Raw genomic sequence first — 25,935 nt, 5'->3', positions numbered from 1 at the left:
TATCATATCTTATACAGAAAAATAAATGTCCCCATCTTTGGAAAGTCTTCCTTCAAAATATTAAAAAGAATGGGGGCTTGGCATTACCTAACTTTAGATTTTATTATTGGCCAGCTAATATTAGACACATCACTTTTTGGATTCATCACAAGGAAAATTTAGGTGCATCAAGTTGGATTAATTTAGAAATGAAATCTACCAAAAAAAAATTCTCTTCTTTTGATACTTGGATCACCTTTATCTTTTTGGCATCCAAATTAACTGATAATTTTGTTTTAGACATACATTGAGAATCTGGTTTCAATTTAGGAAACATTGTGGGTACCATAGATTTTTATTAATTAGTTTTATTTTAGGTAATTCATTTAAAAAAAATATTTGGTTCAAGATAGCAGTTATCATCAGTGGTTAAATTTAGGTATCCAATCATTTTTAGATATTTTTACTGACCAAAATTTGGCTTCTTTTTAACAATTATCCTCCAAATTACAATTCCAAGACATACTTTTTTTTTTCCCCACTATTTACAGGTTAGGAGCTTTTTAAAAAAAATTTGAAGCTCTCTGAAGACCTAGAACCTAATATGATAGGGATGATTTATAATTTTCAACCTAATTATAAAGGAGTGGTATCTGGCCTTTATGAATTACTTCTAAATTCTAGGGACAGAATTTAAAAACTATGGGAGGAACAAGATTTTCAACAGCCATTTTCTGAAACTTTATGGAATTCTATTCTAAAGTGAGTTCATTCATCCTCTCTTTGTTCTAGACATTCACTATTACAATTTAGTACATACTACACGGAGACCACTGTTCCAAAGTTCAATTGGCTAAATTCCATTCTAATTTTTCTTTTAAATGTGACAAATGTATAACTGAAGAAGGTATTCTGTATCATTCATTCTAATTTTTGGAAAGTGGTATTTTGTACCTTGTCTTTTGTTCTTAACATTACTCCAATTCCATTTATTGTCTCTTTGGAATAAGTTGAACATTTGGTTTAACTCTGACTGATTCACTAACCCATGTAGTTGCCCTCATCTCCTGTATCACAAGAAGGGCCATTTTAATGAGATGGAAAGATACTGTCCCTCCTATTCATAATCAATGGTTGTCCGATATGTGGCATGTTTGACTTTGGAAAAAAAATAGATGTTTCACTACTGAAATGAACCTTAATTTTGTTTCTTTATGGGGCTTCTTTTCCTAATTACTTTCAAAATTAGTAAGATTAACTAGTTTTTAGATTTTGAATATAATGTTCACCTTCCTTTTGTTATTATTATTAATGGACTGTTTGTGTTAGTCAGTAGTCCCCAAAGGGAGGGGATTGAATTAGATATTTAGTATAGTGTTTTTCTTTTTACCTTTCTTTTTAATGTAACATAGGTCTTAGTATTATTTGTACTGCTAATACTAGATTTGTTACTACTTTATTTTATTGTTATGTAAAATAAATTAAAGAATCTGGATCAGACAAAGAATTGGTGGATGAAGCCAAAAAACAGACATGTCACTGTACAAATGGATGGGGGAGTTAAAATGGTTAGCTACAGGAAGCTCAGGTTAAGATGCACAAGCAAAGAGTAGATGTTCGGTGAAGTGGTCAATCAATCTGCTTTTGGTCTCACTGATGTAGAGGAAGCCACACATAGACCAAATGCACAGGTTCGCATCATACAAATACCTGCTTTAGTCCAAGCGATGACTGGAGTTGGATTACCCTCAGCCGCACAGTCAAAGTCAACTGTATGCCCCTCAGTTATTATTTGATCTTTGGGACGGACAGTGAACTTAGGGGGAGCTGTATATAAAACAAAGATAATAATTAACTTTCTCTCACCATGAGCAGATAAATCTGAAGAAAATAAATCAATCAAAACATTACTATTTTTGGTTTATCTAAATTCAGTGAAGCATTACATTAAGCATGACATGCCATTCATAAGTATCTGGACCCAGATGCATTGGCGTTGCCTGTAAGTTTGACCAGACCTCACATTAGTACATTACACTGAACATTTAATCAGCTCTAAAAACTGGGCTAGATCATATATGATGCATCCTATTCCTGTGGCCACATTTCTGGGCCTGTGGATCCAAACAAAGTCTGTATCATTTTGCCAATGCAATTTTTCCAAAGCAATTGTGGGATTCTTAATATTCACTACCTTCTGAGTAAAGTAATTTCTGATGACAATAGATTGGACATGCTGGAATCTGGAACTAAAAGCAAAAGGAACTCTAGGATGGGGGGAACAGACTGGTCAAAGTTTGGGGTCAAAACCATTCATTCCTAAATGCCGCCAACTCCTTCCCCCCACCCAACCTGCAGATGCTGCTTGATTCACAGAGGTCGCCGGGCTGTTTTGTTTTCTTCCGCTCTCATCAGGTCAGCGCTGATTGGCCAATGGTAGTTGAAGACTGCTCAAACGGAGGAAATGTCCTCCTTGCATCCATTCTGTCAAGTCATTGAAGAATTTTTGGCTTATCTTGATGATCTAAATGCACCTATCTGAAAATAAAAATAGCAGCACTCCCACAACTGCTACAGCAGTTGCGGGAGGAGAGGGGAACAGAGACACAGCCTTCTTCTGTGGTGTTCTACTGCCTGGTCAATTATTTGATGACCCAGTACAGATTTCGAATGGCTGGCAGAATGGGTTGGTGGTGTTTTTTTTTTAAACAACTGAAAACTCACGAAGGTCTCTGATCAAGATGGAAGCACCCATGCTTGGCAGCAGACAATGAGAGTTGCGTGCTCTGGGGGGGGGGGGGGGGTGGGGATTAATGCAGAACACAAGAGTGGGAGTATACTCCACCACTGAGAAGGAGAAGCCTGGGAGAGGAGCCAATTGGGAAAGTTACCGCAGCAGAGGACGTGAGGGGCTTGGAGGCTGAAGATCTCACACACAGCAGTGGCTGCTGGAGACAGGCTCCTGTAAACGTGGTATCTAGACTGGATTTGTGCAAGTGATGAACAGAAGGGCTCCTGAAGGCCTTGGGTGTGAGCAGCTTCTTGAATTGTATGAGTGGTTAGGAACTCTGAGCTCGGGTTCACCGCTGGAATAAACAGGAGGTCGTACACCTGTAAAGGTTGCAGAGCACTTGAGGAAAATCCACAGACATTTGGTGTATCTGAAGGACCTCACTTTTGCTTCTGTTTCTTTTACTGGTGGGAATGTTGTGATTGTCAGGCCTCTTTGTGTCCCTGTACACCAAGTAAACCTTGACAAATTTTGTGCATCAAGAACATGACAATAAAGGAATCTCAAAAATATGTCTTCACAGTTTTTATAAGATGCTGGAACTTCTTGGAAAAAAAGAAAGTCTGAAAAAAGAAAGAGTTTTACAGCTCATCACACCCATTTCTCCACCTAATTTACAATCTTGAATCATGTCACCTTATTTATTGAAACACCATTCTAGTTATATCCAGTTACAGGAGGAAATCTAATGCAAATGCTCTGAAATAGAAAATGCTGGTCAGGCAGCATCTGTGCAGAGAGAAACAGTCAACATTTTTGGTCTGGTAAAGAAAGAAAGCAAGTTACATGGAAGAGAGAGGAATGGAAAGAATTGTCCATAGCCTAAGACCAAGAGAATTCAAAAAGGGAAAAGGATGTCAGTGCTATTTAAGAAAGGATGCTTGCTAATTTAAAAAAATATTGATGAAGATGCACAAATTAATGGATTTTGTTATTTTGTTCTGACAGACTAGCTGCTGAAATGGAATACAGCTAAACCCCTGGTAACCAGCACCAATGGGGATCAATAGATGCTGGATAAGCATATTTTCTGGTTGCTTGAGACTTACTCTTACAATGCCTAACTTATGCACCTGCATTAAGAATAAACAGTTTAAAAATGACTATGCTGTATGTACACTGAACAAACTTCACTTGCATGAATATATAAAGCTTAAAGCATTTATTTTCAGTCACATTGTTTGGAAACAATTAAGCGTTGTTGAATCTGCAGGTTCTTCCTCCTCTAAAGAGCCACCCGAAAGTCGAACAATTTTATAGATAATTAACCCCCTCCCCACCCAAGTTTACAGATAAAGCCTCTGTTAGAGACAATTTATTAAGCAAGGATAAGGAGACACTTTAAGAGTGTCACCCCAACACCGAGCGGTATCAACCAACTCTTCATTCTGGGCAATGCCTTTGCTGTTTTACACAACTTTATTCAAACAGCAGCTATGAGCAAAGCACGAACAAGATACTCCGCTGTCTGAGTATTTGTTCCCATCTTCAATAAATGTTTGTGTTATTTAAGAGAACATTTACTTTTACAATTTTAAACTTACATATTTTACCTATTATTTTATTCTTATTTATTCTAATGTTTTAAAATTTATTTTCCTTTTTTTTGCCAGTTGGTTAAATTCCAGATACCAGGAGTTTTACTATATTTTGATTTTGGGGAAAATTTAAGAATTCATTATCCAGAGTGGCCAATTTTGCTCTTTTTGTAGAAAGATGTTTGTCCATAAGGGAAGAAGTGGTGCTTAGAACATATTTTACATGAATATATGACAGTTTATTCCAAGTCCATAAATGTTTATGTCTATAAAAATACCTTTTAGCATTCAGGAACTATGGCTGTTCAGATTTCTACCCAGAATGTATGACATTTTCAAAAGAAAACATTTGAAACACAGTGATACTTTTAGATAGCACAGGGTAGGAAACATTTGTCTCACACTGATGAACCAAATTTTATTGTTTTGGCTGATTGAAACAATCTGTTCAAACGATAAGATCTAAAAGATGTGTTAACTTAAAAAAAAACTTATTGATGGAAAAAAAATATTTTATTAGCCTTGGGCTTATCCCTCATGATTTTAGATTAATGAAAAGCTGCTTTTTTGCACCATTTCATATGGTTTTAAAATCCAGTTTTATGCAGCTGTGATCTATTTTGGATTCCAACAGGTTCTAGTTAAGGGAAAGTGTTAGGTAATAAAAGATTTATTGCTTTTTTATTTAACAGTTCTCTTCTTTATTCCATTGGTAAGTGTGCACAATGTAAAGAAGTGTGCGAATGAGTGGAATCCCTTTCATCATGGAGCAACGTTTACATTAATTACATAAGGAAATATCACCAATTACACATATAACCCATTAAACCATAGAAACATACAGAACAGAATCAAGCCCATTGGTCCTTCTAGTCTGTGCTGATCTATTATTATCCCTTGTCCCATTGACCTGAAACCTGGCCACAGCATTCCATATCTGTCCAATCCATGTATCTGTCCAAATTCTTCTTAAAAATTAAAATGGATTCCATATTCACCACCTCAGCTGGCAGCTTGATCCACATCCCACCACTCTCTCTGTGAAGAGGTTTCCCCCCCCCAAATGTTCCCTCTAAACCTTTCCGCTTTCATGTTCTCTGCTTTGTATCTCACCTACACTAAGTGGAAAAAAAAGCCCACCTATGTTACTGTCTATATCCCTCATGATTTTAAATACATCCATCAAATATGCACCATGGAAAAAGATTCTAACCTGTTTAACCTTTCCCTGTAATCCAGTTCCTAAAGTCAGGGCACCATCCTAGTAAATCTTCTCTGCACTCTTTCAATGTTATTTTAGGTGACGAAAACTGCACACAATACTCCAACTTAGTCCTCGCCAAGGTCTTGTACAATTTTACCATAACATTCCAACTTCGATATTCAATACTTTAATTTATGAAGGCTAATACGCCAAAAGCTCTCTTTACCACCCACTTATGACACCACTTTCAGGGAAATATTTATCTGTATTCAAAGATCCTTCTGTTCTACAGCACTCCTCAGTGCCAGTGTTCTACATTTTCCATATATATTCTTCCTAAATGCAACTCCTCATATTTGTCTGCATAATATTCATCTGCCATTTTTTATCCCATTTTTCCAGATAGTCCAGATCCCTCTGCAAGACTTTGAAAGTCTTCCTCGCTGTCCACAATTTCTTTGTTCCAGCTGCAAATTTTACCACATTATTATCCAGATCATTGATATAGATGACAAACAACAACGGTCTCAGCAACGATTCCTGAGGCAAACCATTAGTCACAGGTATCCAGTCTGAGAAGTAATCATCCACTACCACCCTCTGCCTTCTCCCGTCCAGCCAATGTTGAATCCAGTTCACTATCACACCATGAATACCTAGTGTCTGAACTGTCCTGACTTACTTTTTGTTTGGGACCTAGTCAAAGGCCTTTCTAAAGTTCATGTAGACAACATCCCCAGCTTTTCCAGCATCAACTTTCCTGTGAATTCCTTGAAAATCTCTCTAAGATTAGTTGCACATGACATAAATGCACAAAGCCGTGTTTAGTATCCCTAATTAATCCCTGACTATCAAAATACCTGTATATCTGATCTCTTAGAACACCTTCCAATAACTTACCTAATACTGATGTCAGGCTTACTAGCCTATAATATTCAGGGTAACTTTTGGAGCCTTTTATAAACAATGGAACAACATGAGCTACCCTCCAATTCTCTGGTACCATACCTCTGGCAAAGGACATTTTAAAGATTTCTGGCAGAGCCCCTGAAATTTCTGCACTAGCCTTCCTCAAGGTCCGAGTGTATATCTTGTCAAGCCCTGAGGATTTATCCACCTTTATTTGCATTAAGACATCAAGTTCCTCATTCATTTAAGCTGTCTAGTTTCCATGGTTATTTTCCTTACTTCACTTGACTCTGTCCCTGTTTCATGAGTAGGCTCTGATGCAAAAAAACAAGCAATTTGTCCCTTACTATCCTTTTGCTCTTAATATACCTATAGAAACCCTTTGGATTTTCCTTCACATTGTCTGCCAAAGCAACCTCGTGTCTTTTTTTTTCAACTTCCTGATTTCTTCATTGAGATCTTTCTTGCATTCATTATACTCCTCTAGTAACTAATTTGCTCCATGTTGCCTATACCTGCTATACACCTCTCTCTTCTTCCGAACCAGATCCCCAATATTCCTCAAAAACCAAGGCTTCCAATCCTGTTTATTTTCCCTTTAATCCCAATAGGAATATACAAACAACTGTACTGTGAATATTTCACCTTTGAAAGTCTTCCACTTACCTAACACATCCTTTCCAATCCAGGCATTCTAGATCCTCTCTCACTTCCTCAAAATTGGCCTTTCTCCTATTTAAAATGTCAAGCTGAGGCCCAGACATATCCTTCTCCATTAACTTTAAACTAATGGCATTGTGCTCACTGGACCCAAAATGTTCCACTACACAAATTTCTGACACTTGTCCTGTCTTGTTCCCTAATAGGAGATCCAGTATTGCACTCTCTCTAGTTAGTTCCGCTATGTACTGATATAGAAAACTTTCCAGAACACATTTGACAAAATCCAAACTATCTAACCCTTTTATAGTATGAGGGTCAAAGTCAATATGTGGAAAGCTGAAATCTCCTCCTATCATAACTTTATGTTTCCTGCAGCTGTCTGCTATCTCTCTTCACATTTGTTCCTCCAATTCTCACTGACTATTATGTGGTAGTCATACCTTTCCTGTTCCTAAGTTCAACCCGTATAGCCATAGAAGGCAAGCCCTCTTGCCTGTCCTGCCTGAGTACAGCTTTTCTCTGACGAGCAATGGCCCTCCTCCAACTTTCAATCCCCCCCGCCCCCCCCCCCCCCCACTTTCTATCACATCTGAAACAACAGAAGCTCGGAACAGGAACATTAAGCTCCCAGTCCTGCCCCTTGTGCAACCAAGTTTCATTGATGGCCACCATGTGCCAATCCATGATCTAAGCTTGTCTGCCTTTCTTGCATTGAAATAGATGCATTTGAGAACACTGCCAGCACATACAACCCTTTGACTTTTGCCATTATCTGCAATCTTCACCATCTTTTTCCTTCTCCACTCCCCTATATACTGTGGTTCCCATCCACTTACAAACCTAATTTAACCCCACCCCACCCCCAAAGCAGTGCTAGTAAACCATCCCATAAGGATATTAGTCCCCTTCCATTTCAGGTGCAAATGGTCCCATTGGAACAGGTCCCACCTTCCCTGGAAGAGAGCCCAGTGTTCCAGAAACATGAAACCCATCTTTTTAGCTATGTATTCAGCTGCAACATCCTCCTATTTCTAACCTCACTAGCATGTGGCAAGGGTTGCAATCCTGAGATCACAATCCTGGAAGTCCTGTCCTTCAACCTAGCACCTATCTCCCTGAACATTTCTTACAGGACCACCTCACCCTTCCTACACACGTTCTTGGTCCCTACATGGGGCACAACATCTGGCTGATCACCCTCCCTCTTGAAAACTCGATCTGAGATATCACAGACCCTGGCACTGGGGAGACAACTTACCATCCAGGATACTCGATCTCTTCTTCACGGGATGTACATTGTTATTGATACATATAAGTATATATAGGTTGAAAAGTAACTGGAACTGTGAAATGCTGCATGGAATTTAACTTTTCTACATCCTGGTCAATAAATCATATCCTGAGTCATCACCAGCTCCCTAACAAACTTGGTGCATTGAAGCATACTCGAGTTTGTGTGATTCTTTCCCTCCCCCACCACCATCTATTTTTGCACAATGGCTGTAGAGCTGTTTGTTTCTCTTTTAAAACCCAAATTCTGGTATCAACCAATGTGTTTTCTTTTCTAATGATAACTGAATAATTTTCTTTTGCTTTTGTTTAATTTGCTTCATTAATCTCATTGCTTTGCTGCATTTGGAATGACAGGCCAAGCAGTTTAATTACAGTGGCTCCAAACTTAAAAGTGCACAAATAGGAAAAGGCATTCAGTTTTTAGTACATAACAAGAAAATAGAATGTTACAGCACAGTACAGGCCCTTCAGTCCACAATGTTGTGCTGACCCATGTAAACCTAATCCACAACAATCTAATTTTTCCCTACCACACACCAATATAATGAACTTACATTCATGTGCCTATCGTGGAGACATTTTGAATGTGCCTATTTTACCTGCCTCCACCAACACCACCCCTGGCATGTATTCCAGGAACCCACCATTCTTTATGTAAAACACTTTCCCCTGACATTTCCTCTCAGCTTTCTTCCACTCACCATAAAGGGATGTCCTCTGGTATTTGTTATTGTCACCCCAGAAAAAGATACTGGCTGTCCACCCTATCCAAGTCCCTCAAAATCTTACATACCTCTGTTAAGGCACTTCTCATCTTTCATCACTTCAAAGTGAAAAGCCCTAGCTCTATTAACCTTACTTCCCAAGACCTGTTTTCCACTCCAGTCAACATCCTGGTAAATCTCCTCTGCACACTCTCCAAAGCATTACATCCTTCTTTTTAATGAGGTGACAAGAACTGAATGCAATCCATCACGTGGTCTAACTAGAGTTTTAGGATGCTTCAATATCTCCTTATGGCTCTTGAACTCAATCTTTGACTAATGAAGGCCAAAACACCACATACATTCTTAACCACCTGATCAACTTCTATGGCATCCTTGAGGACTCTATGAGCCTGGGCCCAAAGATCTCTGTTCTTCCTAACTGTTAAGAATCCTGCCATTATCCACCTTCAAGTTCTATTTTCCATACTGTATCACCTCACACTTATTCGGATTGAACTCCTTCTCCCACTTCTCCACCCACCTCTGCATCTTGTCTATACCTTATTGTAACCTAAGACAAGGTTCTACACTATCCACAACTTCTCAAACCTTTACATCAACTGAAAACACACTGACCTACCCCTCCACCTCTTCATTCAATTCATTTATAAATGTCACAATGAACAGGGGTCCCACAACTGATCCCTGTGGATAGCCAGTAGTCACTAACATCCCGGAAAAATACATTCCATCTACTAACATCCTATGCCTTCTGCAGGCAAGCCAATTCTGAATCCAAGAAGCCAAGGTTGTTAATGAGCCTATCATGGGGGACCATGTCTAATGCCTACTAAAATCCATACACACCACATCTAATGCCTTACCTTTACCAATTTTACTTGTTCCCCTCCTTGAAAACTTAACTAGGCTCATGAGGGATGCCCCTCACAAAGCTTCTCTAAATGCTTGTAAGTCCTCTCCCCAAGAATCCTCTCCAATAGTTGCTCACCGTTGACGCAAGTCTCATTGGTCTATATTTCCCAGGATTCTCACAATTACCTTTCTTAAATCAGGCAACTACACTTCCCATTCTCCAATCATCTCGAACCTCTCTTATAGCCAAGGAAGACATTGCCAATTCAGCATGCACTTAGTGACCTTGACTACAACTGTGATGCCACAAAACTTTTTTTTAGGCATTGTTCATGCCTAAAAACCTTGGCTTATGAAGATCTCTTGCCTAGCCACCTGCTAGCAATGATTCCATAATTTCTCCTTCCCTCTCCATCCAAAAATACATGGCTTGCCCCTCCCACCACCTGCCATTTCTAACCTATGATATTGAAATTGAGGGGAAACACACAGTTGACATTTTGTCTGCCTTGTACTCAATAAGTGCAGATCATTGTGCATCATTATGCCTGTGCTTCATGCTGCATTTTGCCATATTTGGAAAGTAAGGATGAGTGTGGATCCACAGAGGAATGCATAATGTGCGACACTACACGTCTAACTTCCTCGCAAGACTGAGGAAATTCAGCAAGTTCAAGGGCTCAAGAAGTAACAAGTATAAACATGGTTTATGAACAAACAATGATTTTTATTAACACACAGGAGAATTCACAACAGGGAACACAGTCACAAAGTGACAAAACAACTACACACAAATCATACAGATAAGAGGCTCATTAACATTGATAATCATATCTCCCAATAAATCACTGATGATCGCACCCCCCGATAAATCACTGATAATCGCACCTCCGATAAATCACTGATAATCGCACCTCCCAATGAATCACTGATAATCGCAGCTCTCAATTAATTATTGATAATCGCACCTCCAATTAATTATTGATAAATTACACCTCCCAATGAATCACTGATAATCGCACCTCCAGATAAATCTCTGATAATCGCACCTCCGATAAATCACTGATAATTGCACCTCCAATAAATCACTGATAATCGCACCTGATAAATCACTGATAATCGCACCTCCCGATAAATCACTGATAACACCTCCTGACTGTGAAGCGAAGGATTAAACATACTATAACCACCACCCTTCTCTCATTAGCAGGCACAGAACACACATTACTAAAAAATACAAATTTGGTTACAATCAAACAATGGGTGAGACACTATAGTCTTCCCCAGGGGCACGCCATAAATAGCCCCCACCCGGTACTGGCATACACCTCACAACTAGTTCTCCAGCACTGCCCACAACCCAGATCCATCAGTCAACATTGCCTGTGGCACGTAACCTGGAGTGGAGCTCAGGGATGTTCTCAAGATCAAAAAAGAGAGAATTGCTCCTCATGGCAGGCTTTAAACTGCAGCCGACTGGAGAGGTCAGCTCAGTTATGCCCACATGACCCATGAGAGCCAATTGTCTCTGGGGGGAGGAGGTGGCTCAGGTGTGCCCATGTGATCTATGAGAACAAATTGTACTTTAAACTTGCCTCCTGTTTGGCTGGTCCAGAAGCAAGCAAGTGGAAATTCCATTGTTTGGACCAATTTTTTTGTGTAACCTGTTGAAAAATCCTCTGCATAACAGATATATCCCCAATGACTCTAACAAATTTTTATAGATATTTGAGAAAATGTGTCCTGTTTGCTAGCACCACAGTTTAGTATGGGAACTGCTTTCTCTATGACTGCAAGAAACTGCAGAGAATGCAGATCAGGCCATTGCACAATCAAACCTCCTTCATTCAACTCTATCTACACCTCCCACTGCCAACATTCTGGGTGTTGCATTTGTTTTAACTGAACCTTTCTCTGTAACATTATACTCTGCACTTCCATTTCATTTTTGCACCTCCTGATGTGCTTAAGTATGAGTTGACCTGCCTGGATAGTACACAAAAATAAGTTTTTTTTTAAAAGCATTTCAGTACCTATGATAATAATGAAATAATTCACAATTTATATCTCAGAGAGGGTAGAGAACGATCTTAATGAGTCATAGAGTCATGGAACATTGGAAACAGGCCCTTCAACTCACAACTCATTTACACTAATCCCATTTAAAAAAATCTCTTATCCCATCAATGAAGAGAACTATTTGCAATTTTACATTAGCCAGTTAATTGGTCACAGAGCGAACATGCAAACTTCATACAGAAAACATCAGAGGATCAGAATTGAACCTAAGTCTCTGGAGCTGTGTGGCATCAGTGCTACTGTGTCACAGTGATTAATGCTGAATCATTTCACTGCCCCAACAAGTTGGTGATAATGGTACCTGTCCAAAGAAGTTTGGACCATAATACTTGACAGAGGCCTGGGTAAAACATAGGCCAGTGGTTCTCAACCTTTTTCTTTCTACTCACATGCCACTATGCCATAAGTGTTCTGTAATTAGTAAGGAATTGCTTAAGGTAGTATGTGAGTGGGAAGGGAAAGTTGAGAATCACTGCTCTAGACCGAATTGTTACTGAAATATTTTGCTTGAGAAAAATTTCCTTTGGAGTTATGAAACTGTGTACATAATGAGTCAATTAGGTACAATTAAAACAGTGGTTTTCAAACTTTTTCTTTCCACCCACATTCTTCTTTCTTTGGCTTGGCTTCGCGTATGAAGATTTATGGAGGGGTATGTCCATGTCGGCTGCAGGCTTGCTGGTGACTGACAAGTCCGATACTGGACAGGTAGGCACGATTGCAGCAGTTGCAAGGGAAAATGGGTTGGTTGGGGTTGGGTGTTGTGTTTTTCCTCCTTTGTCTTTTGTCAGTGAGGTTGGCTCTGTGGTCTTCTTCAAAGGAGGTTGCTACCCGCTGAACTGTGAGGCGCCAAGATGCACGGTTGGAGGCGATATCAGCCCACTGGCGGTGGTCAATGTGGCAGACCAAGAGATTTCTTTAAGCAGTTCTTGTACCTCTTCTTTGGTGCACTTCTATTTCAGTAGCCAGTGGAGAGCTCACCATATAATACGATCTTGGGAAGGCAATGGTCCTCCATTTTGGAGACATGACCCACCCAATGCAGTTAGGTCTTCAGCCGTGGATAATATGCTTGCAGACTCTGCCATCTCGAGTACTTCGATGTTGGTGATGAAGTCACTCCAATGAATGTTGAGGATGGAGCGGAGACAGCACTGATTGAAGCGTTCTTGGAGCCGTAGGTGATGCCGGTAGAGGACCCATGATTCGGAGCCAAACAGGAGCGTGGGTATGACAACGGCTCTGTACACGCTAATCTTTGTGTGTTTCTTCAGGTGGTTGTTTTTCCAGACTCTTTTGTGTAGTCTTCCAAAAGCGCTATTTGCCTTGGCGAGTCTGTTGTCTCTCTTTGTCGATCCTTGCATCAGATGAAATGGTGCAGCCGAGGTAGGTAAACTGGTTGACCGTTTTGAGTTCTGAGTGCCCGATGGAGATGTGGGGGGGCTGGTAGTCATGGTGGGGAGCTGGCTGATGGAGGACCTCAGTTTTCTTCAGGCTGACTTCCAGGCCAAACATTTTGGCAGTTTCTGCAAAACAGGACGTCATGCACTGGAGAGCTGGCTCTGAATGGACAACTAAAGCAGCAGCATCTGCAAAGAGTAGTTCACGGACAAGTTGCTCTTGTTTCTTGGTGTGAGCTTGCAGGCGCCTCAGATTGAAGAGACTGCCATCCATGCGGTACCAGATGTAAACAGCGTCTTCATTTTTGAGGTCTTTCATGGCATGTTTCTGCATCATGCTGAAGAAGATAGTAAAGAGGGTTGGTGCGAGGACGCAGCCTTGTTTCATACCATTGTCAATGGAGAAGGGTTCGGAGAGCTCATTGCTGTATCTGACTAGACCTTGTTGGTTTTCTTGCAGTTGGATAACCATGTTGAGGAACTTGGGGGGGCATCTGAGGCGCCCTTTCCTGCTCATGGTCTCAAAGGCTTTGTGAGGTCAATAAGGGTGATGTAGAGTCCTTTGTTTTGTTCTCTGCACTTTTCTTGGAGCTGTCTGAGGGCAAAGACCATGTCAGTAGTTCCTCTGTTTGCGTGAAAGCCACACTGTGATTCTAGGAGGACATTTTCGGCGACACTAGAATTAGTCTATTAAGGAGAATCCTAGCGAAGATTTTGCCTGCAATGGAGAGCAGCGTGATTCCCCTGTAGTTTGAGCAGACTGATTTCTCGCCTTTGTTTTTGTACTGGGTGATGATGATGGCATCACGAAGGTCCTGAGGCAGCTTTCCTTGGTCCCAGCAGAGCATGAAAAACTCATGCAGTTTGGTATGCAGAGCTTTGCCGCCTGCCTTCCAGACCTCTGGGGGTGGATTCCAACCATACCTGCTGCTTTGCAATTTTTCAGTTGTTCAATTGCCTTATATGTCTCTTCCCAGGTAAGGACCTCATCCAGCTCTAGACTAAAGGGTTGTTGAGGGAGCTGGAGCAGGGCGGATTCTTGGACTGAGCGGTTGGCACTGAAAAGGGATTGGAAGTGTTCTGACCATCGATTGAGGATGGAGATCTTGTCGCTGAGGAGGACTTCGCTGTCTGAGCTACGCAGAGGGCTTTGGACTTGGAGTGAGGGGCCGTACACCACCTTTAGTGTCTCATAAAAACCCATGAAGTCACCAATGTCGGCGCTAAGCTGGATTCGTTTGGCGAGGCTAGTCCACCACTCATTTTGGATCTCGCGGAGTTTGCGTTGAAAATGGCTGCATGCGAGACGGAAGGCTCATTTTTTCTCTGGCCAGGAAGGCTTTGCAAGGTGAGCCTGGTGGGCAGATCGCTTTTTGCCAGCAGCTCCTGGATTTCCTGGTTGTTCCCACATATTTGGTTATCCCACATCCTTTCTTTCTTTCTTTGGCTTGGCTTCGTGGATGAAGATTTATGGAGGGGTAATGTCCACGTCAGCTGCAGGCTCGTTTGTGGCTGACAAATCCGATGCGGGACAGGCAGACACGGTTGCAGCGGTTGCAAGGGAAAATTGGTTGGTTGGGGTTTGGTGTTGGGTTTTTCCTCCTTTGTCTTTTGTCAGTGAGGTGGGCTCTGCGGTCTTCTTCAAAGGAGGTTGCTGCCCGCCAAACTGTGAGGCGCCAAGATGCACGGTTTGAGGCGATATCAACCTACTGGCAGTGGTCAATGTGGCAGGCACCAAGAGATTTCTTTAAGCAGTCCTTGTACCTCTTCTTTGGTGCACCTCTGTCTCAGTGGCCAGTGGAGAGCTCACCATATCACACGATCTTGGGAAGGTGATGGTCCTCCATTCTGGAGATGTGACCTACCCAGCACAGTTGGATCTTCAGCAGAATGGATTCAATGCTGTCGGCCTCTGCCATCTCGAGTACTTCGATGTTGGAGATGAAGTCACTCCAATGAATGTTGAATATGGAGCGGAGACAACGCTGGTGGAAGCGTTCTTGGAGCCGTAGGTGATGCCGGTAGAGGATCCATGATTCGGAGCCGAACAGGAGTGTGGGTATGACAACAGCTCTGTATACGCTTATCTTTGTGAGGTTTTTCAGTTGGTTGTTTTTTCAGACTCTTTTGTGTTGTCTTACAAAGGCGCTATTCGCCTTGATGTGTCTGTTGTTTATCTCGTTGTCGATCCTTGCATCCGATGAAATGGTGCAGCCGAGATAGGTAAACTGGTTGACCATTTTGAGTTTTGTGTGCCCGATGAAGATGTGGGCGGGCTGGTAGTCATGGTGGGGAGCTGGCTGATGGAGGACCACAGTTTTCTTCAGGCTGACTTCCAGGCCAAACATTTTGGGAGTTTCCGTAAAACAGGACATCAAGCGCTGAAGAGCTGGCTCTGAATGGGCAACTAAAGCGGCATCATCTGCAAAGAGTAGTTCACGGACAAGTTTCTCTTGTGTCTTGATGTGAGCTTGCAATCGCCTCAGATTGAAGAGACTGCCATCCGTGCGGTACCGGATGTAAACAGCGTCATACCACCTTTAGCAATCCCTTACTAATCACAGACCACTGATGGCATAGAGAATACTTAAAGTGGTATGTGAATGGAAAGAAAAAGGTTGAGAACCACTGAAATAGGAAGATGTCCAACTTTCCCAAGAAAAATATGATGGGACACTTGGATAAAATGCAAGCCGGATTCAACCTGGAAGTTAACCTGCACAAGGACTCCCAAGTCCCTTTGCATCTCCAAATTTTTAATTTTTGCCCCAGCCAAATAACAGCATAGAACATGGCAATCAGGACTCTGGCATGGAGTCTGGTGCTATGGCCAAGAAGGGAATGGGAAAAAAAGAGGTGAGCTGCAGTGATAGGGGATTCTATAGTTAGGAAAACAGATGAGAGGCTCTGTGGTGGAGATTGTGAATCCCATATGGTATGTTGCCTCCCTGGTGCCAGTATTTGAGATATATCATGTCAAGTTCACAATATTCATAGTGAGATGGTGATCAGCCAGATATCATGGTCCATGTAGGGACCACTGACATAGATAGGAAGGGTGAAGATGTCCTGCAAGGAGATTTCAGGGAGTTAGGTGCTAGGTTGAGGAAGAGGACCTCCAGGGATTGCTTCCCATGCATGTCCTGGATGGATAATATATAGGGCAATAATGCTGGAGATGTGGTGTAGTAGGGAAGGTGGGATCTGTACTGATGGGATGCATTGTATCTGAACTGGAACTGGGTAGGTTTGTTAGTCTTGTTTCAATGGTTTACACTAGATCTGCAGGGGGAGGGGAACCAGCAGGTTAGAGCAGTTAGTGAGAAGGAGGAGGATAAAGGTTTGTACATGATAGAATTTAATCCTATTGGTAGAAAGGCTGCAATGTTAGGGCATGGATTAGCATGTGAGATTATGACATTATTGCCATTAGTGAGACTTGGTTGCAGGTGGGGAAGGACTGGCAGCTTAATGTTTCAAGGTTTTGTTGCTTCAGCCATGATAGAGAGGAAGGGATGAAAGTGGGAGGAGTGGCATTGCTAGTCAGGGAAAATATCTCAGCTGGTGAAGTCAGAACAAGCAGGATGGTTTGTCGACAGAGGTCATATGGGTGGTGCTGAAGAACAGGAAAGATGTGATGACACTGATAGATTGCCCAATAGTCTGAAGAATTGGAGGAGCAAATCTGTAGAGAGATAGTAGACCGATGTAACAAGTAGAACACTGTGATATTCGGAGATTTTAATTTTCCAAATATTGACTGGGACTCCCATACTGTAAAAGGAGTTTGTGAAATGTGGTCAGGAAAGTTTTCTAAATCAATATTGTGACAGAATATAGATATGTTTTTGGGAGATAAATTGGGGAAGGGTTGTTAGTGTAGGTCACATACAAACACTTTAAAACAGATCTTATTTAAAATACTGGAGCTCTGCTCATGCTAGACATGTTGGGGCCAACACTCTTTGCAGAAGTTGTGGAGAGTGCCCAAGAGACCACTGATAGATTGTTGTTTACAAAAAGGCAACAGATAAAATAACTTGTCGGAGCCACATTCTGCCTGGAGTGGAACTTGCTATTCTTGGAGAGTCATGTGGTTTTGCAAGCAGAGATAGTAAAACAGGCACAGAGAGAGAGAGAGGGGGAGAGAGAGAGAGAGAGAGAGAGATCAGTTCTACAGTCAGCAGCAGCAACTGGGACTGGAACAGGACAAGCTGGCAAACTTGTGGAAAACCCCATTTGGAAGACAGGTTGTGAGTGCTTAGTTCAAAGCAAGAGGAGAGGACTGGCTGTCTAATGTTTCACTTGGAATGAGAAACAAAAAGGAACTCTATAGTGAACTGAAAGAAAGAGGTTATCATCTGGAGAACCCTGAGGGGCCAAATTTCTTCTACAAGGCACTGACTTGGCTGATTTAAAAAAGGAATCAGTTGTGGGTGTCAGCATACAATGAATCTCTCTCTGAAAACCAACAAGAACCTTTCTGAGCAGTAACCATTTACCTTTCAAGCAGAAAAGCCTGGTGAACTTTATAAATGTTAAATTCTGTGCACAGTGTAAGAATTGCTTACAACCAGTGAACTTGGAGGAATGAAAAGTGAGATTGGACTGTGAATCAAATAACTTTTCTGAACTTACACACACATTGAATGCCTAGAATTAGAAGGGGGTTAAGTTAGGTTAGTTAGGTCAATAGTGATAAGTTAAAGTGTGATTATGTTTTCATGTTTAAAGATAATTAAAAGCAACTTTTGTTTAAGTAACCATTTGTCTTGTTGAATATCTATTGCTGCTGGGTTTTTGGGTCTTCTGGTCTCGTAACAATATATAGAGGTACCAATGAGAGAGGGTGCAGTACTTGATCTTCTATTATGGAACAATATTGGTCAGGTGATAGATGTATTTGTAGGTGAACATTTTGGGTCCAGTGATTAGTTTCAAGTTAATTATGGAAAAGGATTAGTCTGGTCCTTATGTGAATGGTCGAAGCTTATACTACCCTTAAAGTGACAGTCCCTAAATGAAAACAGGAGCTTGTAATACCGACCATTAACCCTGCACTCAGCCTTCTGGGTTTTCCTTCCAAAATGCATCACCTGGTACTTTTCCATCCAAATCTGCATTCTGTCTATATTCTTTTCTAACATATGACACCTTCAGCACCATCCACAACTCCTTCAACCGTTGTATCAATGACAAACTTACTGACCCAATCTTCTGCTTCTTCATCTAAGTCACTTATAAAGATCGCAAAGAGCAAGTGTCCCAGAACAGATCTTTGCAGAACTCCACTAGTCACCAACCTCCAGGCCATATACTTTCCTTCCACTACTACTCTCTGCTTTCTACATGTAAGCTTTTTTTTATCTACACAGCCAAAATTCCATGTCTCATAATCTTCTGAACAATTCTCTCATGGGGGACCTTGTCAAATGCCTTACTAAAATCCATATAGAGCACATCTACCTCCCTACCCTCATCAATTTCCTTTGTTACTTCCTCAAAAAACTCTATTATTCTCGTGAGGTACAACCTCCCCTTTACAAAGCCAAGCTGACTGTCCCTGAGTAAACTGTACTTCATCAAATGCTCATAGATCCTATCCTTAAGAATCCTTTCAAATAGTGTGCACACCACTGACGTAAGACTCACCAGTCTATAATTTCCAGGATTGTCCCTATTACCTTTCTAAAACAAGGGGATCACATTTGCCATTCTCTAATCCTCTGGCACCTCCTCTGTGGCCAAAGAGGAGTCGAAGGTTATAGCCACTGCCCCACCTAGCTCTTCCCTCACTTCCCACAGCAACCTGGGATATATTGCATCCGGCCCCGGGGACCTACCAATCTTAATGTTTTTTAAGAAGATCCAACACCTCCTCTTCCTTATCTCCACATCGACCAGCATACAAACCTGTTCTATTCTGACCTCATCTTGATCCAGGTCCTTTTCTCTTGTGAATATTAAAGCAAAGTATTTATTTAGGAGCTCCCCAACCTTCTCCACCTCCAGACACATGTTGCTGCCTTTATCCTTTAGCGGCCCCACCTTAATTCTCAACTTCTATCTGTTCCTCACATATGCATAAAACACCTTGGGGTTCTCTTTAATCCTACATTCCAAGGCCTTTTCATACCCCTTTTGAGCTGTCCGAAGTCCTTTCTTAAGCATCTTTCTGGCTACCATATACTTCTCATGAGCCTTTCCTGTTTCCTAAATCTAATATATGCTTCTTTCTTCCTCTTGACCAGCTGCCTCACTTGTTTCATCAATTATGGTTCCCTATTCCTACCATCTTTTCCATGTCCCAGTGGAACAAACCTATCCTGAACCCAGCAGGGTGAAGCCCGCAAGCCACAGTACATCATGGCATCCAAATCTCACTCGGCAAAGATTTGTGGCAGTTGCACAGCAACAATGATGTCCGGGGCATGGTATATCGTGACTTTACAGTCCTTATCCTGCCACAGCCCTATGCACGCATCCGACTGGGATTAGATTTCCAGTGTAACATGAAGAGTGTCACCATGAAGTACAACGGGCCCCACCTTCCTCTCACAGTCTGCAATGAGCAGTTTTTAAACCCCCCCCCCCACCTCAACACATGGCTGACCATCAGCCCAAAACCCAATCACCACATCCGACAAGCAGTCTCTCCATGCTCCAGATCTCCCTTCCACCCCTGTTCGCCAATCTTACCGCTGATTGTAAGCCCGTTGCCACTAAAAGTCAGCGATATTGTGTCGGGGACAAGATGTTTATTATGTCAGAAGTAAAACGGCTTCTCACTGAGGGGTTGATAGAGCAGAGTACAAGCCCCTGGAGAGCCCAGGTGGTGGTAGTGGTAAAGAGTGGGGAGAAACATTGGATGGTCATAGACTATTCCCAGGCCATCAACAGGTTAACATGGCTTAACGCATACTCTCTACCCCACATTGTTGACATGGTGAATCAGATCGCCTAATACAGGGTGTTCTCAACTATAGAACTTAAGTCTGCTTATCACCAGCTCCCCATTCGACCTGAAGACTGCCAGTATACTGCCTTCAATGGTCCTTAGGATCCCTTTTGGAATCATGAATGGAGTCTCAATCTTTCAGACGGAAATGGATCAGATAGTGGATAAACATGGGCTGCGGACCACTTTCCCATACCTTGACAATGTCACCATCTGCAGGCATGACGAGCACACCACAATAGGAAGCTCCACACTGCAAAATGTTTCATTTTGACATAGAACACAGGAAAATGTGTCTTCAGCACACGTCTCCTGGCTATACTAGTCTGTGTTGTGGATAATGGAATCCCGACCCTGACGTCATGTGCCCCCTGTTAGATCTTCCACTCCTCCTCTGCCTCAAGGCCTTGGAAAGGTGCCTGGAATTTTTCCTCTTATTACACTCAGTGGGTCCCCAGTTGTGCAGAGAAGGCCCGACCCCTTATCAGGGTCACCACTTTCTGCTGTTGGCAAAAGCCTGCGAGGCATTCAACCAGATCAAGCTGACTTTGCAAAGGCCACAATGCACGCAGTGGACAAATCCATCCCATTCCAGGTGCAGCCTCCAGGGTCCCAAGATCCAGCACTCCTCCATGGAGAAATAGGCCCAGGCTATCATTAAAGCAGTAAGGCCCTGGAGACATTATCTCACCAGAAAGCATTTCACCCTGCTCACTGACCAGCGGGCAGTCACCTTTAAGTTTAACAATCAGCAGCGGGGTAAAATTAAAAATGACAAAATCCTGAGGTGGAGAATCGAGCTCTCCACCTACAATTATGACATACTGTACTTGCCTGGAAAGCTCAAGAAACCTTCTGATGACCTGTCTCAGGGGATGTGTGCCAGTGTGCAGATGGATCGCCTGTTTTGTTTTCACTTTATTAAGGCTTGTAATGTCCCTACTCCATTGAGGACATCAGGACACTGACCAGAAATTGGCGAGTCTGTGTGGAGTGCAAACCTCACTTCTACCAGCCTGACTGGTCACACCTGATCAAGGCATATGAGACACCTCACGAAAGACTGTTTACATTCCTCAGGAGATCAGTGTCGGAACATGAGGAGACATAAGTTTGACCCTCTAATTAAGTGGGTCCAGTTGCTCCTCGTGATTCCACAGTAATCCTACGTAGCATTCCTGGAGGGGCATGAGGACACTGTATCTATCCAGGACCTGGCACATGCGGGAGCATCTGGACCTCCTCCCCAACCAGCTGACAGGTACGCCCCCCCCCCCAGCTCTCCAGGTCCCACCTTCCCAACCCTCACCACTCCTGCTAACCTGACAGTTGACATCCCCACCCACTCCCCCAGCCCAGCTAAGTAACCCCACCAGGCCAACTGGGATGGATCAGCCAAAAACTGACAGAGACCACTACGGATGGAGATACTCCGAACACAAAGCCAACAAAAAACCGCCGGACAGACTGAACTTATGAGGGGCGGCTGACCACACCACACACCCCAGGACTTCCTTTTAAAGGAGGGGTGAATTTGGTGAAATCACTATTGTACATATTTGTCATGTGTAAATACATGACCATTCCTGGTTGACACTGTTCTCACTGGCCGGCTTATGACTCATCTCCTTTTTGCCACAAGCCTTTCCCCAGTTCGAGTCCGGGTCAGTGTGAGCGACCAACAGAGGGAAGTGGTTCATCTCTTGCAAATAAAAGCAACTTTCACTGACCATGCATCAGTCTGTGAAGATGTTGTTGACATTCTATGAGTGTCTCCATAGAAATGTATTCTTAGCCAATGTCTCTGTGCATTTTAAGATAAAGTTGAATTTTCTTTTGTACTGTGAAGGTGGAGGGGTTTGAAATGCTCCCCAAACTCTATTGGCCATTTTAAGTATTGTTTTAATTATCTTTTAAGCATAATTTAATCATTTAGCAAAGTTGTAATAATGTAGTAATTTATATAAGGTTTAAAAAACCTTCAAAAATTCAATTTAACTTTGGTACAGATCCTTTTTGAATGAATCATAAACAACAATATTCCAGTCTCTCCAGGCAACTATAATGGAAGATAGTTGTGACATTTAGTCAATAAAAAAGGAACTATTGACTCATTAGCTAATAAAAAAGGTAGAATTTAAGACATAGAAAGTTGGAAATTGAATTTAGAATTCAGACTTGATCGATTAGGCTCTGTTTAGTGCATTTCGAACAAGGACGCATGATCATCAACAGCACCAAGGCAATTAAAGTAGCAGTAAGCCTTACTAAAGGATTCCTTTTATGGGTTTATTGCAAGTTAGAACACAGTTTGGAGAAAAACCCACTTGTCCTTTGAGGACTGCTTTGGTTTTGGAATTATTGTTGTGCATGTTTGATGTCTGAGGCTAAATGGATAAAATGGCAGCCGCTGCTGAAGCTGCCGTACCTAAGAAGCTATGTGTCAAAAAGGTGAAGGTCAAGACCTTAAAGGAAGAATTGCAAAGGCCGCAACTAGATGCAAGTGGAAACGAAGTGACTCTTCATGCAAGACTTAAAGAGAAAATAGAAAAGCTGAAGATTTCAGCTGTTGGATATACAGATCCCACAGAACTACTGCAAAAAAAAAATTAATAGAAACTAAGATCAGCCGCAAGGAAGTGGCTGAAATTGTGCCACAAGATGGTGGTGAGGAGGATGGGCAATCCAAAATGGAGACAGAGTCAGATATTAAGGCAACATCTAACTTACAGAATGAAATAGGGCCTAAGGATAATGTGTCAAATACAGAAAGCAGAAGGTCTAGATAAGGCTCCAGGGCTTCAAGTACTGAATCTATACGTCTAAAGATTTAGGTAGACATGGTAACTTTTGAAGCAGGAAAAAAACAATGCTTCTAATTAAATTGGACTTAGCAGATAGGGAGGAGCAAATAATAACATGGGCGCAACTACAAAGAGGAGGAACAGAAACAGGAGCAGCTACGAAGAATGGAGGACCAAAGATGGGAGCAACTATAAAAGGAAGAGGAGCAGCTATGGAGAGAAGAGGAGATGAAACGGGAGTAGTTAAAGAGGAAAGAGGAGCTCAGGAGGCAAAAGGAGCTACTGGAACAGGACGAAAGAATCACTGTTAATCAGGCAAGGACCAAGGCAGTAGGAAGCTCAGTGGTACCTAGTTACTGAAGTAAATTATCTAAAGCATCGTGTTTTGAGGAAGGACAACAAAAAAATAAAATATTTAATATCAAGGCTGAGCAAGTGCTGTGGTCACAAGATAAGCTTGTCCTGAACTAGACAGTTTAAGTCACCGTGGTGCCAGATCTCAAACCCCAATGATGACCTCATTGGAGGAAGATGTGAACCTAATGCCATCTTGTGAAACAGAATACCATCCACTCCCAGCAGGTAGTCAATATCTGGGTGAACAAAGTAACGTATGCCCAGGCACAAGAAGACAAGATGAAATAGCTGCATCATTATTTCAGTTACAGACTCTCTATTCTCTGCCAAAGGGTAAGATTCCAGTTTTTGATGGTGGCCCACTTGAATTCCAAGCATTTATGAAAAGCTTTAAATGCAGTATTGAAATTGTGGCAAAACTCAGAGGATTGTTTATATTATTTGCAGTAGTTGACGAGTGGACAACCACAAGGTCTTGTAAAGAATTTCCAACATATGGCTCCGAACGAAGGATTCAAACAGGCTAAGTCATTACTAAAGAAACACTTTGGCAACAAATATAAAATTTCTACAGCTTATGTACAGAAGGCTCCTTCATGGGGTCGTCAATAGGACTGGATGATGTGAAAGGTTTAAAAGCTTACACCCTCTTTCTAAGAGGATGTTGCAGCGCTATGACAGAGATTGGCCATCTTCAAGAGCTTGACATATACAATAATTTGGTAATCAGCGTAAACCATTAATCCTTCCAGATGTTAGAACTATGTAGAAGTCATGTTGTTGAATAGCAGAAAAGAAACCATGTGATGGCTACTTTTAAGGATTGGGTGGAGTTAATTGAATAGCTAGTAAACATAGTCACACATCAAGTGCTTGGAATTATCAAAGGTACTCAAACAGTAAGTAAAGAAGTTGAGAAATCAAAATTGTTCCTCAACCAATTTTTTTTTTAAAAGCACATTTGCCACCTCATTGACAGTGGTGGATAAAGAAATTAAGGAAAATGAAAGTTTGCCTGTAATGAAGAAATGTTTGTTCTGTAATGATAAGCAGGATTGGGAAAACTATGTACAGATGGAAAAGAAGACATATAATGAGAAAATTGCTTTTTTGAAGGAAAATTGAATATGTTTTGGCTGTCTGTGTAAAGGACACATTGAGCAAAAACTGCAAAAAGTGACTTAGCTGCGACATGTGTAGTCGAAACCATCCCAAAATGCTACATATCTTCTAGGAAAAGAAGAAAACGGAAAAGGAACAAATGACACAAAAAAAAAGAAATAGATGAAAATTGTGCTGAAGCCTGCTACAGGTAGACAGACCCCTACTTACGATGGAGTTCAGTTCTGTGACTCACATCATAAGGTGAAATTATTGAAAGTCAGGGTCAACCTGTACAGTAGTTTCCTGAGCCGCTCCTGCCAGGAGGCTGACGTCGCCGGTCCTGCCGGGTGCCTGAGATGGTGCCTGATAACTGGGGCAGCGGCCTCACTAGGCAACCTATGTTGTGATTTGGAATGCATGCACACATTGCCATCACTCTCTCTTGCTCTTCAATCTCTTCCTCTCTAGGACAATAATCTGCACCTGTTCTAAATCATTTTTTTTTAAAAAAGGTGTTCAGGTTGACAAAGCAATCTATGTGCACAGATTGGACGGAACCATTCCCTTCAGAGAAGGAAAGGCAACCACATTGATAGACCCCAACTTTACTTTCTTCAAAATGGATTCTGGTCTTCGTAACTTTGAAATATCATAAGTCAGAACATCGCAAGTCGGGGTCTAACTGTATTGACAAATGGTCTCACTGAGGCCAGAGAGAGAAACTGCAAACTTTTAATAGTACCTGTTCAGGTTAAGGCCAAAAAAAGGAAGTGCAATAGCTCTTTATAACGAATTAAAGTGATCTGCAACAAAGGAGGATTTTTTCTTACCAAATGGACAAGTAACAGTCATCAGGTATTAGCTGCCATACCTGAAAGAGAGAGGGTGAAAAAAATGAAGAATTTGGATTTAGACCATGTAATGGAAGATTCTAACCTGTTTTTTTTAATTTGCAGCTCTTGGTTCTGCAGGGCTGAGAACCTGTTTTTTTTAAAATTTGCAGCTTTGGGTCCTGCAAGGCTGAGAATCTAATTGTTTTGAGAATCAGCAGACATAATCTAAATTCCACCGAGGGGCCAGAGATGCTGTTATCTGAAGAAAGGACATCTGTGTACCAAGAACATTTAATCTTCCTGCTTGTTTTGGTCACAGACTGTCAGAGGCCTAGCCTTGATGCAAAATAAACCATTGTATTCAAAGTGATAAGCTGAAAATTATGTTATTCGTTAGTAGCCTAGCATGCTAGCTTGCTTGCTTATCTTACTTGCTGTGCTGG

The 25,935-nt window shown here is 41.7% G+C and overlaps 1 protein-coding gene across 2 annotated transcripts in view; it reads right to left on the bottom strand.

Moving 5' to 3' along the window:
- Positions 1-25,935, bottom strand: part of LOC138755486 (peroxidasin homolog) — a 545,492-nt gene that overhangs the window by 108,129 nt on the left and 411,428 nt on the right. For both annotated transcript variants that reach the window (XM_069921525.1, XM_069921526.1), the window contains one exon: positions 1,690-1,806. In XM_069921525.1, the coding sequence (XP_069777626.1) occupies positions 1,690-1,806 (117 nt within the window). The remainder of the gene's footprint in view (positions 1-1,689; positions 1,807-25,935) is intronic.

Source organism: Narcine bancroftii, chromosome 2 (assembly GCF_036971445.1).
Source record: "Narcine bancroftii isolate sNarBan1 chromosome 2, sNarBan1.hap1, whole genome shotgun sequence".
NCBI lineage: Eukaryota > Metazoa > Chordata > Chondrichthyes > Torpediniformes > Narcinidae > Narcine > Narcine bancroftii.
The sequence above is the reverse complement of the archived record's forward strand: the minus strand, read 5'-3'. Positions and strand labels throughout refer to the sequence as shown.